The following is a 17126-nucleotide window of genomic DNA, read 5'->3' on the forward strand; positions in this document are numbered from 1 at the left end:
CTCACTCTAACCAAGGATGGGTTGACAAACTCTAGATAAAAAATGAATGGACCTATTTTTCCTTCTGGCAGAGATTTTTTAAAAATGCACCCAGACTAAAAGTTTTTTTCTTTCATAAAGGAGAAGCCATTTGCCAGTTTGGCTGTTACATCCCAAACAAAATTCGACCCTCAACAGTTTTTCTAAATCACTTTAGATAATCCAAATATTCTATTTGGGATTATTCATAGAAACATTGTCATTTTCATCAATCATTATTTATTGTTACATGATTTCGTAGTCCTTTTCAGTAATAAATTAAGCAAATTCATTTTTTTAAGGCACAATTTTATTAACAACTTTTGCACACCAGCTCTTACAAAAATTATGTGACAACAACCTTTATTTAAATAAAAGATAAGAATGAGACATTTGATTTCAGGTCTCTTCAACACCGGCTTGGTGCTTCAATCTTAAGTGAGCATTCTTGACCTTGGGAGTGGCATCTGTCCAGTCAGTATTTATAGCAAATCTTTTGAATTAAGTTATGAGAAAAGACATGCTCAGTCTAAAATGATTTACAGATTAATGCAAATATAACATTACCATTAATACTGCATATGCTGCTTTCTGCATTTATTGCCATAGCTATTTATGAAAGTGAATATATTGCTATATGGTAGTTCTATGAAATCAATAAATTACAACATTTAGATTTGTTCGTAACAACAAATCATAGAAATGTTGTTTCATCACCTTATCTTATAAATGCAATTGCTTTAATGTTGTTCAACCCATTTATACATGTTTATGATATTGTAACAGATATATACGTATGTACATATATAGTGTTACAACTACTGTCCTATCATAACTCAAGTCTTGACTATTTCAGAGTAGAAAAGTACTTGCCTCCATAAAAAATACAACACGAGATTAATGAAGTACAGTTGTAAAGTTTCTAAACTACTTTCCAGTTCACTTAAATTATACAATAACAGATTCTAAGAGTTATTTTCTGTCTTTCACACCCCTGTTGTGGAGCTTCACCTTCTGGTAGCATACAGTGATAACTCAGAAGCTCAAATTAGTTTAAATGATTGAAAATCACATATAGCACATATCCAAATTCCCTCCTGGTGGGTGAGGCTTCACACCACAAATACAAACTCTGAAAATTACCCCCTTACACGTACTTTGTTAGAAAAGGATTTTGTTCTGTTTAAGCATTATGACACAAATAGTCATGGATGTGAGCTGGCAGCTGGTGATCTGCATTCCTATCCACCTACATGCAGGCCAAACATCCTGCCTTTAATTAACTAAAACATTCCACCAAGTAAACAGGAATAATGGCAGGGTGCAGGTCAGTGACTTAACACAAATGCTCACCCAACACACACAAACACACGTACACAGTGTACTGACACACTCTTGTTTTCTTGGAGCAACTTCACCTTTCAGTAACAACAGCCTTCTTGTTCCTTCCGCCCTCAGCAGGCTAGAAACGTCATTCCAGTTCTGCGGTAAGCACTCTATTAAAGAGAGAGAGAAAAAAGACTGAATTCAATACAGTTACATTCGCGTTAGAGAGGCTGTGAATACTTTCAAGTCTCTTAGGAACACGGGCAAGAAATTCCTACTTTGCTTACACTGTAAATTTTCACGAAAGAAGTTGGCTCATTAATTTATTGTTCTGCAACAATCACAACATCATGAAACAGGTACCAGGTTTTGTTTTCAAACATCAATAAGTGAGTGTCGGTGAGTTTAAAATTTGATTTACATGAGAATACACTCTCTAATTACATGCAATACAACAAAATATTAAAGAAAATGTAATATGTAATTTCATTTCTGACTCCAGTTTACGTTTACATTTCCAGCAAGTCACAAAATCTTAAATTCAAGGCAAGTCACATCTAACAGAAACCTCTTAAGTATGCCTCTTCTCTGTAAAATTTAAAATAAACCACACAATACTAAGTAAAGACTGCAATTGGGTACCAGCATTTTCTTTAAGTCACATACTACTTGCTGAAGTTTGCAATGCAATCCAGAAAGGCAGGCCTAGTATTTCCATATATCCATCACAATTAACCAACCTCAATGAAGTGCATAGTACCTATTATTTCTTAATGGAACAAACTTAGAATTCTGTTTCCAACTGTTATCTGATACTACAGTGCAATCATCAACAATTTTACATTTGTGTCATATGTTTACGTGAAATGCTTATGAAACAAATAATTAAAAACAGATTGAAATCTTACAGGAAAAGCTCATTGAGAAGCATCAGTCCAAATGCAATGATGTCACTTTTACTAAGTTTTTAAATTCCAGTGTCGAACAGATCACTTGCTGAATCTTCAGAAGTTTCCTAGTCCTCTTTATGCAATTTAAGTTTTGCCAAAATAATTTGGTTCCTTCTTTTTGAACAAGTTGGGCCAGTTCTGAGTTGAACACTCTACAGTAAGCTGCTAAATGTAACATTATTTGAATAAGTCTATCTGGTACAGGAGAAATGCCAGAAGTTTTAAAAACTATACAAATTTCAAAGCTTTGATGGTATAATTGTAATGAGAGATCATTTATTTGTCAGAAGTGAAAAAAAGTTTGGCAATAGTAACATACGTTGGAGATTTTCTTTAAATTGATGGTTGATCAATGCTAATTTAACAGATCATCAAACCTGCTCAGTGGCAGATTGGAGATAGGGAGGACTGCAGGTGCTGGTAAGTCAGAGATGATACAATGTGGAGCTGTGAAAAGCACAGATGAGCAGGAGAGTTGATGTTTTGGGCTGGACCCTTCATCAGGAGTATGAAAGTTTTGATGAAGGGTCCTGCCCGAAATGTTGACTCTCTTGCTCTTCTGGTTCTGCTTGGACATGCTGTACTTTTTCCAGCTCCACATTGTATTAACAGTGGCAGATTCATATGGATCACCTGCAGCAGCACTACTTGGTTAAAGGAAAGGAGTAAACACTGAAATCTGTGGCCAGAATTGCTTGCCAATTGGTTAGCCATCATCTCCTGGACAACTATTAATCACAAATGCATGCATGAAAATCTTAAACTGTGAGTTGAAATATTGTTTTTTGTCTTATGTATAATGAAATCTGACATGCAACAACAAATAAAGCATTTCATTCCAGTTCAAAGGAAGTTAATTTGAACATCCGAGGTAAGATATCTGTTGGGAAAATTGCCCAAATTTGTCAATTGGCGTGATGCTCAGCTACTAAACTACTGTTCTAATTGCACATAGATATTTTTCAGAAAACAATCTATCAAAGGCATTCTCTTAATAAAATGAAGATATACAATTTTCTAAACTGATCTCAAGTGCCATTTTTCAGACTGCATGCCAAAGTAGAGTGAGGATCATTTTGACTGGTGTAAGGGAATCTATATATTTTAAACTGAATTTGTATGTTTTTAGGTAGACTTTGGAACAGAAGCCAAACCAGAAGTGGATGAGAAATGTTATGAGACACAGATCAACAGCATGTCTGTGTGGTATGTGGTGAAAAAACACAACCACGTGTCCTGGTGTACAGCTCGAAGGCACAACTGTATGATCTGGTGTTGGTAAGCTGAAATTAATGCAAGCAGACAACTTCAAAATAAAACTGAGCAAAAGTCTCAAGCCCACCCCAACTTTCAACTGACAGGCAATGCTATCTTACTGGATATAATTTAACCTCCCCCTGACTCAGAGGGCAGTACTGTGATCTAATCCCTGCTCACCTCCAGTGAACAGGTGCTCAACCAAGATACTGACTGGGCTTCTGGCTCTCAAACAAGACTGCAATGTTCAACTCATCCTACCAAAGGGAGTAAAACAAGCTATCCATCTCCAAAACCTCAAAATCTTCACCGTCAATTCTGCTGACGCTCAAACCAATCACTGGCACCGTATGAGACAAATTCACGCAACAGCACTCTTTCTCTTCTCCGTTTGCTTCTCCTTCCCTTTCCTGAACCACGCTACTAACCATTCTTCCACTCTCTGGATCTCCTTTAGTTAATTTCCCTTCTTTTCTTCTACACTTTTTCTCCTCCCTTATTTCTCTTTCCTCACTTTTATCCACCTGCCCCATCTTCTACCCTCACCCTTTTCTCCTCTCCCTGTGCAGTCCATTCTCCCTCCACACTTTTTCTATTCTTCAGTTTTTGATCTCTGTTTTCCATCTAACTCCTTTTGTCTCCCCTTTACTGATTTGATTATTACTCTACCTTCCAAATGTGCTTTTTCTGCAATTGATCATGATTCCCTAAATTCAATGCAATCGGTATTACAGAAACCTGAAACATAGCTACAAGTGAGTTACAAGTCAGCCAAACAATGACATTTTTTTGCTACTACATGACAATGAGTTTTTTTAAACTTCAAACTCTACAATTTGTTTGAAAGCACAGGTGGAATTGCCTGAAATGTAGATGATAGACTATAAATGTAGTTTTGCTTTGTCTTAAAAAATCTTCAATGTTTTGCATTAGAGATTCCTCTACTCATGTTATATGACACAATTAAAAGCTAAAATATACAATTATTAAAAATTGTGTCACTATTGTCTGTATTAGTATGAGGAACCACAGAGCACATATGTTGGAGATACGTGTGCAGACTTCTTACGCCTTGAACAGTAACTTCCCAACCTCAGCTTGATCTGTGAAGGAGGTATCTAATTGAAGTGAATGAACAACTAGTGCTGAAAATTACAAGACAGCACATGGAGAAAGATCCAACAATTGATTGGTGCTTTGTTTCTCTGGTCTTTCTAACTATTTAGAAATGATTTGGAGACTTGTTAAATGATTTAAAGTGCAAATGTCAAAGTTCAAAGCTGCTCACAAAGTTTAACTACTGCAATCAGGTAGGGAATGTTGACATTTGGAATTAACGCATGAAAGTTGATAAAGTATAGAAAAGCAACATACTAAATCAAAGAAATATGCGTGTGAAAACAATTACGAATGGCATAATGTCTTATACAAGAATAACGATGCATTTAATTTGGACTACCATTATAAAAATAAATTTGCAATCTGATAGTAATTTCAATTGTGAATAGCCTGGTTGATTACCTCATTCATTAACTAGTTAGTGAATTTTTAAAAAGCTGCATAATATATGCTGAATGCCTATGAAAAAGTAGATAACCAATCTGTAATTAATTTAAAATAACTGCAATTTCAAATACAGCAAATTAGATTCATGATGAAGTGGTGAACAGTTCAGTTCTGTAGGTCAAAGTAATAAAGAATAAAATTTCTGGTGAGGGCAGTGCAATTGTTTGTCCATTCCTGCCTATATTATATCATCAAACCAGCAGGATTTAAGATTGGTAAGGTGAATGATTAAGTCACTCTCCCTGTCAGCTTGGCCTTTACTCAGGTGCAGTTTAAACAAACAAAATACATGCATTAAAAATTCCACAGACAGCTTACTTTTTATAAACTCTATTTACAACATAATATTTAAGGGCCATTGTTTTTAATAATATACAGTGTAACACTGACTAACTGAAAGAAAACAAAACAACCACAACATTAACTTGTAAGCAGTAAATGAAAGTGGAAAACAGGTCCAATTACAGAATAGCGTTAAAACACAGAATTAAAAGCATTCATAGCAAGATGTGCCAATTGATGATGCTGGAAGAACTAAAAGGGTATGGCTTAATGGCCATTACAAAGACCAAGATGAGAAACTGAATATTAAATGATATTTGTCAGTTAGGAGTGATAGCAGAAAAAGAAAAAGGATCTGGGACAGTGCTGATAACAAGAGACAGGATCAATGTATTACTGAGAGAGGATCTCTGATCAGAACAACAGGGTGTAGAATTATTTGGGTGAATCTAATAAACAGAAAGAGACAGCAAAAAATGGAGAGTGGTTTCTCAACTACCAAACAGCAGTCGTTATGTAAGTTGAATAAATCAGGAAATTAGAGGTGCATGAAGAAATGTAGTAATCATGGGTAATTTCAATGTATACATAAACTGGGTAGGAGACATTTCTGGAACAAATGTAAGAAAGATTTTTTTTGGATGCTTTTTTGGATGTAGTATCACGCAATGTGATTGAGATAATTAATAATTTTGTAATAAAAGAAACCTTTAGTGAATACTGACCATAGCGTGATAGAATTTTACACTAAGTTGGAAAAGCTGTAGTTAAATCTGAAGTGAGAATCTTAAATCTAAACAAAGTAAATTGTGAAGGTTATACAGTGGAAGTCGCTGTGTTGGATTGGAAGAATAAATTGTAAGGTTTGACTTTATATAAGCAATGGTTAGCATTTAAAGAATTAAAAAATGCTTAGCTTTCAAAAACATATGCACTCATTTTCAGGTTAAAAGATTAATCAGAGGAAAACTATCCACTGGTTGAAGTCATCAACAAAGATGATTGTTGTTGTTGGAGTTGAATTATTACAATCACAGTGATCTTTGCAGGAGTTCCTTATAATACAGTCCTGGGCCAAACCATCTTCTGCTTCTTTACCAATGCCAAACCTGCATCATAAGGTCAGAAATAGAGATGTTCACTGATTGTTGAACAATGATCAACACCATCTGTAGCTCCTCTAATACAGAAGTAGTCCATGTACATATGCAACAAGTCTTGGACAACATTCAAGGTTGGGTTGATAACCTGCAAGTTACATTTGTATGAAACAAATGCCAGGTCATCTCCAACAAGAGAAAATTCAACCGTCCAACTCTTGACATTCAATTGTGTTGCCAATGTGGAATTCTCCACTGACAAAATTCTGTGTGTTACAATTGATTAGAAATTTAACTAGGCCAGCTATATAAATACTTTAGCTACAGCAGTAGGTCAGAGCTTGAGAAACTTTCAGTGAGTGAGTCACTTTGAAGCCTGTTTATCACTTATAAGGCACAAATCAGGAATGTCATATAAAACTTTCCCTTGACTGAATGTGTGCAGCTCCTATGACACTCAATACACTTCAAGACATAGCAACATCCCTGATTTGCACTCCCACATCAGCTTCAAAATTCACCCTCTTCATCACTAACTGTGTGTGCAACCTACAATGTGCACTGTAATGACTCACCAATGCTCCTTTGACAGCACCTTGAGATGGAAAGGGCAGCCAATGGATCAGAACACCACCACCTACAGGATCCCCTGCAAGCCTCAAACCATCCTGACTTGCAACTATGTCACCATTCTTTCACCATTTAGGTGAAAATCCTGGAGCTCCGTTCCTAAGAGCACAATTGGTCCATCTACACTAGTAGCTAAAGAAAGCAGCTATCCTTTTCTCCATGATAATTAAGGATGCACAACAAATGCTGGCCTAGACATCGACATTTACATTCTATGAACGGTAAAAGAAAAGCAAAGGGAAATCACAGTACATACAGATGTACAATATCTGATGGGCATTTACAAAGGACAAACTTCGGTAAGACACACAAAACTATGGTTCATTTGTTCTGGTTGTCACTTCCCCATCATCATACTAACTTCAATTCAGGACAGATAAATTATCTAACTTAAAAGGGACAAAAATGAAACGGATTATCTTATTACAAAATTTCTGACACATAACTCTCCCCTACTGATGCTGCTTCATAATCATTGGACTTATATATTTAGGTTTTAAAAAGTGAATGTAAGTTGCATAAAGGACTTGACAGAAATTTCAACTTTTGTTTATTTGTTTTAAAACTAAAATCAAACTAGTCATAAAGGGGATAAGCTAACATCCCACATATGGAATGTCACTAAGTGGTTAAAATATGTTCATTCATCAGATATATTTGTAGATTTAGTTTCCACTTCCCATAGAGACCTATATTTTGCTGCTCCCTGGCAGTGGGGAACAACTGAGTCGACTGCAGTGAGAAGTTCACTAAAGCGCCCACACATTGGCGTACTTTCCAGTCCTAGATGCTGATTGGGAGCCATTTGAGATGGGAAAATACACGATCAGCCAAGAACAGAAGAGTATTTGGCGAATACTGGATTTTCCTACTTGGGACTTTTGACTGGCATCCAGAGCCAGTAAGGATGTTAATTAATTTTATTTCCACTGGTGTTGCTCACTGAATGTTCCATACCTGAAGTCAGGCTAGCAATTCTCACATTTACTGGGAATACCTAATTTGGTCAGAAAGGAATGTTACAGCAGTTGCACAAATGCTCTATTAGATAGGAGATTTTATTAAAACAATATACTTCATTTAGGGAAATGAAGTATTTTATATTGAAGAGACTCTTCCACACTATTTTCTTTTCTAAAGAAACAAAATGATCACTTGAGTTCTGTTATTGGTCCAGATTATGATAATAATGCAGTGGTAATAATCTTTTTTTATATAAATGATTAATTTAAAGGATGTGGGTGTCACTGGCCAGGCCAGCATTATTGTCCATGCCTAATTGCCCAGAAGACAGTTAAGAGTTAACCATATTGCTATGGATCTGGAGTCAAATGTAGACCACATTAGGTAAAGTTGGCTGTTTCTTTTCCTAAAGGACATGAGTGAACCTACTGGATTTTTCTGACAATTGACAATGGTAAAGCTAATTGCACTCACTATTATTACAGGCTCTGGTGCACAAGATCAGTTAAATTCAGATGCTGTTGACTCAGAGCAGTGTCACAATCTTTGCTAATAAAACTTGGCACTGAAATAACTTCACAATGTTAACTTCTAATACATGCCCTAAATACAAATGAAACTACCTTAAGGTTGGTGTAGTTAGAAATTAGGAGAAAGTGAGGACTGCAGATGCTGGAGATCAGAGCCGAAAAATGTGTTGCTGGAAAAGCGCAGCAGGTCAGGCAGCATCCAAGGAGCAGGAGAATCGACGTTTCGGGCATAAGCCTTTCTTCAGGATTCCTGAAACGTCGATTCTCCTGCTCCGTAGTTAAAAATGAGTACATTTAATGACATAATACATAATAACTATTGATGGATAACCTGTGGCCCTGAAAATTGCTAATAAAACTTGGCACTGAAATAACTTCACAATGTTAACTTCTAATACATGCCCTAAATTCCAAATAAAATTACTGTCAAACCTTATTAAAAAAAACTGTTCATTGATGTAAATGTGAATTAAAATTTCTGATTTTTGTATCCTGATTTATTGTCCCCATGTCTCAATGAGAGTATCTCTATTTGATTGATTGAAGAGACTTGGTGTTGTTTGCCACAGATTACACACAGGTGGATCAAGTTACACTGATGTGAAGACGCCGGTGTTGGACTGGGATGTACAAAGTTAAAAATCACACAACACCAGGTTATAGTCCAACAGGTTTAATCGGAAGCACTTGCTTTCGGAGCGCCGTTCCTTCATCAGGTGGTAATTAGCAGCGCTCCAAAAGCTAGTGCTTCCAATTAAACCTGTTGGACTATAACCTGGTGTTGTGTGATTTTTAACTAAGTTATATTGGTGGAATGTCCTTCTAACAAGTTTCTGGACAAGAGTGCCTAAGGTAAAAGGCCAAGGTCTACCTTTGTGAAGATCATTGTAGTTGTGTGAGATTCACAGAGGTTCCTAGACATAGACAGTCAGACTGCAGGAAGGATCCTATGAAATTTGGTATATATGCAATTGTAGCGGTATACTTATTCTTCAAGTGATACTAACATTGCTTCAAATCTGCCAAAAAATAAGGACAATACAATCAGTTTTATGCATTACTGTTTTCAGTGTACATTGTTCTCTAGCACATAAGAAGAAGGTCCAGTGACCCTTCTTCGGAACCCTATCAAGTAGCACTTGGTCATTGACATCAGTTTGGGTTCTGCCAGGTCATTCAGCTCCTGACCTCATTACAACCTGGGTTTAAACACGGATAAAAGAAGTGAATTCCAGAGGTGAGGCGAGAAAGATTGCCCTTGACATCAAGGCTGCATTTAACAGAGTGAAACATCAATGAATCTGAGCAAAACTTGAATCCACATGGGCAAATTCTCCACTGGTTGGAATCATATCTGATACATTGAAAGATGACTGTCATTGTTGAAGGTCAGTCATCTCAGCTCTAGGACACCTCTGGAGGAGTTCTTCCTGGTAGTGTCCTAGGCCTAACCATCTTCACCTTCTTCGTCAATGATCTTCACTCCATCATAAGGTAGGAAGGGGGGGATGTTTGCTGATATCTTCATAAAGTCCAGCATCATTTGAAATATCTCAAATATTGAAGCATTCCATGTCCAAAGGGTGCAGTAACTTCCAGATTTGGGCAGGTAAGCGGCAACAAACATTTTTGCCAAACACATGCCAAGCAATAACCATCCCCAGTCAGAGATAATCTAACCATCATCTCCTCGTCATTCAATGGATGACTATAATTGAATACCCAAATATCGACATCCAGGGGGATAATATCAACGACAAACTGTTTGGAACCAGTCATACAAATACCAGGGCCCTTGTTATTTACTCCCTAATCTCTCACAGCAGCCTGGGATACAGCTCATAAATGAGTAAATTAAAAACAAATACAGAGAATCAGTTCCAAACAGTTTCAGAGAAGAGGCATGATAGATTGTCAAAGTAGGATTCACTGATGCTTTTTTGAAGGAAGAATGTATTTCTCATCAATGACTCAGGCAGGAGATCCTCTTTTGAAAGAGTGGCCATTCCCATGGAGGGTGTGAGGGAATCCAAATTGTATTGTCAAGGCAGCAGTCTGTTGATAATGTAACATCCAGGGAATAGGGAATTCCAAAGGGTTGCCACATTTGACTATTCTAAAATGTCAATTACATCCAATACTGCTTTGGAAAAAGGGCTAATCATTAGGTTAGAATAGCTCACGTATCACTGAACTATCAGTTTAGTCAATTAGACAACAATAGTCTGAGGAGAAGGTTACAATGTTCATGTTGCTAGTCAGTCAAGTACTCAATAGAAAAAAAGTGCATTGCACAAGGGCACGGTTTGGCAGGCTCTGAATGGTGCAGACTCAGGAAGAGTCTGAAGAACTTTGGAGGGGCACTTGGTGTTGGGTTTAGGAATCAGACAAAATGCTTGGGAATTGTGGAATTCAGGAGAAGCCTGTGGCAGTGCAGTCATGGACAAGAGTGATGGATATCCACAAACATTATTTGCTGTACACTGCTGAGCATGATTAAAGCTCAGAAAAACACAGGATAGTGCCAGCATGGTGAAGCTAGCTGTCTGTGGACAAGATTAAGTTATTTCCAGAATCCGGGGGGGGGGGGGGGAGAGGAGAACTGAAAGAATGCGAACTAATGCAGCATGGTGGCTCACTGGTTAGTACTACTGCATCACAGTGTCAGGAACTTGGGTTCAATTTCACCCTCGGGCAACGGTCTGCGTGGAGTTTGCTCATTCTTCTTGAGTCTGTGTGGGTTTCCTCCAGGTACTGTGGTTTGCTCCCACAGTCCAAAGATGTGTAGGTTGTGGACTGGCTATTCTAAATTTCCCATAGTGTCCAGGGATGTGCAGGCTAGGTGGATGAGCAATGGGGAATGTATATTGTACAGGGGGGTGAATCTGGGTGGGGTGCTCTTTGGAGGGTCGGTGTGGACGTGATGGGCTGAATTGCTTGCTCCCACATTGTCGGGATTCAATGATTCTGTCATTAGGAAGTCCATGATGGTCCAGCTTCGAACTGAAAGAGAAGATCCCTTGTAAAGTTGAATGTGATTTGATGACCTGCAGTATCACGAATATCTGCATGGGACCATGCAGCAGAACCTATGGGATCTATCTTGACTGCATTTGCTTTCGATGCATTGTAGGTGATAATCAACAGCAGGTTCATGTCTGAGTTAATGCCATGGAATTTTTAGGCAGCAATGAGAAATAAGTGTGCTTGTGCAGGATGATTTTACAATGTTTTATTTAAAGTACATGGGAGTAGAACAGAACACAGTTTTCAACCATTAAAAGGTAATTTTACAATCCAATATTGAAACATGCTTCCTTGCAAATAGAGTGTCCATCATGTTGAATAAACTTTCAAATAGAAGAGTGAAGTTAAAATCCTGCAATTATTTAAAATGACTAAAACGAAACAATTGAATGGTATGCTGTATGTAAATAAATGTTTGATTTTCTGAATGGATTGAATAACTTGGCTTTCCTCATCTACAAGTTATCTTAAATCTGAGACAGAATACCTCTGCTTAACAAAAATTAGTAAGGGATAAGGGCCAAAGGCAGGTATATAATGTGAGGCCATAGATCAGCTGTGATCTCAGTGAAAGGCAGAACTGGCTTGAGGGACTGAATGGCCAACTTGTGTTCCTATGTTACAAGGTTGACTTGCATATCATTAATATAAAACCAAGAACTGTGGATGCTGGCAATCTGAAACAAAAGCAGAAATTGCTGGAAAAACTCAGTAGATCTGGCAGCATCTGTGGAGAGGAGGTACAGTCAACATTTCAGGTCCAGTGATCATTTATCAAATTGAATATCATATCATTACCTATCCTAATAGAAAGTTCCAAAGGGAAAAGGAGAAACTATTCCAAAAAACAAATGACTAATTTTCTCCCAAAAGAGTGAATGTCAGAGAAGTATGTCACTATTTTTGTAAGAAAAATTTGAAGTGTTATGCAATACATCTTAAAAAAGAAAAACATGAGGCAAATTGGGAAATTCTGGTTTAATGATGCCCTGCTTGATTTTTAAAGCTTATGGATTGTACTCATCTAACAAATCAACATTTGAATAAGCAGAAGAAAAATTAACTTTGTCTTGAAATTGTCAGAAATATTAAGTCAATTTTTTTAAATTTGAAAATTGAATTGATCCAGATTGAGTTACCTTGAGATAAGGCTGGAACAGATTTGTTCATCACTTCTGTCTCAGGCTTAGTCCATCATTGACTTATTCCACATTAAACCAGGAATACGTCTATTCACTTTTGCAATTGATTGCGTCAGTGCTGAATACTACTTGTGGTCAATTTATTTATTCTATATTGTTTATTGTTTGTGTGTGTTAAGTGGTCACTAAGTTATGTTTAACTTCATGACATTTGTACTCTAGTTTTTGACTTAAACATTGTGGATATTTATGTGTGTGTTTATGTTCTTTTGTCATTTATAATTATCAACATCAATCCTCAAAAGGATCTAATCGTATCTGAGTCTCTGAAACTTCTAGACAAGTGAGAAATGGTGTTTATCTGATTATGCTCCAATTATTTCAATCAAGATAAATTTATTTTATTTTTTAGTTCCATACAAATATTTCTGATTAATGCTATATTTGCTAATTATTGGCTTCAAAATTGCCACAAGACTGAGAATGGGTGTATTTTAAGAGATTTTCCACAATGTGCCACAGCCTAAGTTAGGGATCAGTCACAATATCCCAGGATTAGTTTTGATCAATGCTGCAGCTCTAATGTTATTTAAACAAATAAGGAATTCAAAGGGAAGGTTCTTAAGACCATCTTCAGTGCTAGTTAGTGTTCCTTTACTAAAACAATACAGCCACAATGTCAACAAATAGAATTTTGTACTTTGAAATTAGAATATGGAAACAAGTGTGCTGGATGGCATCACATGACTTACCTCTCACAGTTGTGTTCTTTTAAGATGTTCATAAGATCCCTGACAAATCAAGAGGTAAGCATGCTGGAAGTTTTCAATACTGGCAGGACCTTATGAGATCAAACATTCCAACGCCATACTTCTCACAGGGCCTCAAAGCCTGCATCCCTCAGCATCACCACATATCACTCAGGTGTTTATACTCATGCTATGACCTCAAACTACAAATTGACCTCAAAGATCAAAAGATGGCAATCAGGGCATAACATTGTCTCAATCAGTCCTTCATGGTGGCAGGTCAAAATTAAATGGAATGAGGGAAAAAATATTTTAAATTATCCTGTTATAACACACTTCAGAGACAGGTGGGGCTTGAACCTGGATCTTTGGGCCAAGAGGTAGAGACACAAAAATTGTACTACAAGACCCTCTAGATGGAATGACAGATGTTGGTATTCTACTGAAGTGAGAACTGAAAGTAGATGTATGGAATCATGAAACAACTGGTACCATGATTAGTGAAGGTGTCCTTTATGTGGTCTCACATTCCAGTCCTGCACTCTGCTCCTTTTCAAGTAACATTTACCCAAGGTTCCCACTTTGGGACTTTCACATTACTATTGAACCCTTAGTGCATAGTTGATTGTTGGATCAATCTGGCAAGGGTTTGACTTTGTGTTTGTTGCTGTGACTTGCAATTTTGAACTGTGACCCACGAATTACTCTCCATTCTTTACATCCCCTATTGTGCGGCACTGATGGCCCTTCATCCTGCCCCTACAGCTGAACCTCTTTACGTGACCATTAATTTCCCTGCTACACCTCTATAGCCCGTGACTACTGAGGTTCTGATACCCTTGCTGGACCTGTACTCTTTCCATATTAATGCCAGAATGACCATGACTTGCAATGACAACCTCACAACCCTTCTCAGCTTTGGGATTGCATAATACGATAACCTCCCAGTCATGTGCTACTATCTCCAACTGCCCCCCTGTAGCTGTGACCGTTTCTTCAGCAAGTGAATATAACCCGGCCAATCCCTTAACATGACATATGCGCAGCTTTGATAACACCATGACCAGATCGTAAAGCCCCTCAGATTATGTCTGACACAAGTTCGGGTGCATTTTGCAATAAGACCAACCAGCCAGGCCCAGTTTTAAAGAAGAGCCTTTGGACTTGAAACGTTAATTATGTTTCTCGGTCTCTTAGCCAGGACTGAAAGGTTTCTCCAGAATTTTCCCACTTTATTTCAGATTTCCAGTATCTGTGGTACTTTGCGTTATTTTTGTCCCAGATTAATTTTGCTGGACTACCATAACTGACCATGGCCTAATGCCAGAATGAAAAGGCACAACCTTATCCAGTCATATTTTCTCATCATTGTTTCCTACAATCACAGGCTGTCTGCCTTTCCTTCTGTGTTCATATGCCAATGGCTAGAGAGAAATTATGGCCTGACCATGCCTGCTAAGCGTCACCTGAGAAGCTAATGTTGTTATGTTGCCATTGCCCTGTTGGATGAAGTAATGGTCCTGGGAGACATCATGCTTTAGTCAATATCGAGGTGCATACTACAGTTGCAATGGTTCCATCTAAATTGGACAAAAGCAGCATAGCCAAGGTAATCCCTTGAACTGATGGCAGAGGACTCAGCTTGATACGTAAATGCCAAGAAAATTTTATACATTTTTCTGTGGTTTTAATTTGCTGATTGTGATGACATGATTCTTACATCAATCCATGAAATTTTAAGCACTAGCTATCTGCTATTTGAATGTTTTATGGGTTTCTCTACTTGAAAGGATAGGCTTTAAAGAAAAGTATTTATTGTCAGTTTAGAGGTAATGAAAATGCCAGCTTCTAATCATTAGTTTGGCTAGTGGCTCAAATTATCCTCCTAACTGGCTAATCAGTATAAGCCATGTAGTACAATGATAGAGAGATACATTTCCTTCCCCACCCATGTCCGTTTTTTGTAAAGACCATTCCCTCCGCGACTACCTCATCAAATCCACGTCCCCCACCAACCCAACCACCCCTCCAGGCACCTTCCCCTGCCACCGCAGGAATTGCAAAACCTGCGCCCACACCTCCCCCTTCACTTCTGTCCTAGGCCCCAAAGGAGCTTTGCACATCCAACAAAGTTTCACCTGCACTTCCATACATGTCATTTATTGTAGCCATTGCTCCCAATGCGGCCTCCTCTACGTTGGGGAGACAGGACTTGTACTTGCAGTGCGCTTCAGACAGTATCTCCAGGACACCGTACCAACCAACCCCACCACCCTGTGGCCGAACATGTCAACTCCCCCTCCCACTCTGCCGAGGACATGCAGGTCCTGAGTCTCCTCCACTGCCACTCCCTCACCACCTGACACCTGAAGGAAGAACGCATCATCTACTGCCTCAGAAACATCCAACCCCATGGCATCAATGTGGATTTTACCAGTTTCCTCATTTCCTCTCCCCCCACCTTATCCCAGTTTCAACCTTGCAGCTCAGTACCGCCCTCATGACCTGTCCCACCTGTCCATCTTCGTTCCCACCTCTTCATTCCACCCTCCCCTCCAACCTATCACCTTTACCCCCACCTCCATCCACCTATTGCACCCTCAGCTACCTTGTCCCCAGCCCTATACCCCTCCTATTTATCTCTCCACCCCCAAATTCCTGATGAAGGACTTTTGCCCGAAACGTTGACTGTCCAGATCCTCAGATGCTGCCTGACCTGCTGTGCTTTTCCAGCACCACACTCGACTTTGATCTCCAGCATCTGCAGTCCTCACTTTCACCAATGTAGTACACTGTAACAATATAGTAACAATATAACTATTTAGATCCCTTGGCATCATGGTAGTCCACAAACCCATCAACATACTAAAACAGCAGCTAATGAACTTGAAAGACCCTATACAGACAACAAGCAAAACTAATGTCATTTGCAAAATACCGTGCAAGAACTGTAACAAACACTACATTGGACGAACAGGCAGAAAACTAGCCACCACAGTGCATGAGCTACAACTAGCCACAAAACGACATGACCCTCACAGATAAGGAAGTACACCACTTCGACTGGGACAACACATCCATCCTAGGACAAGCCAAACAGAGACATGCATGAGAATTCCTAGAAGCATGGCATTCCAACCGGAACTCTACCAAAAAACACATTGACTTTGCCTTCATTTACTACCCCCTGAGAAAAAGAACAGGAAATGACATCACCAACGCAAGGAAACCCAAACATATAAATTGAAAGCAAGTATCATCAGCAGTGCTTTGTCCAGAGGCTCACTGAAGATGTTACCTAGTATGGTGATGAAACGATTAAAAAGGAACCTTCCAACTCAGCGAGCAAACCTACATCCAGAATTTCAACCTAAAAATCTTCTCAAAACTCACTAACAATGTAACAACTGACTTCTTTCAGAATTTACCAGTTCCTTAATGGCAATGTTATTCATTTTCAAATGCTTGTAAGTGTTCTGTCCAAGGTGTCAGTTTATGACTGTGTCAATAAACCAAAGCACTGCTATTTTTCTGTGTTGGGATTCTTACAATCAGAGCTAATACCAATGAATCAGCTATTTAAACA

General features: G+C 38.3%; 1 protein-coding gene across 13 annotated transcripts in view; it reads right to left on the reverse strand.

The window, feature by feature from the left end:
- Positions 1 to 268: 268 nt before the first annotated feature.
- Positions 269 to 17126, reverse strand: part of supt3h (SPT3 homolog, SAGA and STAGA complex component) — a 469942-nt gene continuing 453084 nt past the window's right edge. For 3 of the 13 annotated variants that reach the window (XM_087979852.1, XM_087979860.1, XM_087979836.1), the window contains one exon: positions 280 to 1514. In XM_087979852.1, the coding sequence (XP_087835978.1) occupies positions 1473 to 1514 (42 nt within the window). In that variant the 3' untranslated portion in view covers positions 280 to 1472. Of the gene's footprint in view, positions 1515 to 17126 lie in introns of all 13 variants that reach the window. The other 10 variants (XM_043682668.2, XM_087979875.1, XM_087979840.1 and 7 more) reach the window with 9 other exon arrangements.

This window comes from Chiloscyllium plagiosum, unplaced genomic scaffold (genome assembly GCF_037043375.1).
Source record: "Chiloscyllium plagiosum isolate Xiang-an unplaced genomic scaffold, Cpla_swu_hap1 HiC_scaffold_3, whole genome shotgun sequence".
In the NCBI taxonomy this organism is placed as follows: domain Eukaryota; kingdom Metazoa; phylum Chordata; class Chondrichthyes; order Orectolobiformes; family Hemiscylliidae; genus Chiloscyllium; species Chiloscyllium plagiosum.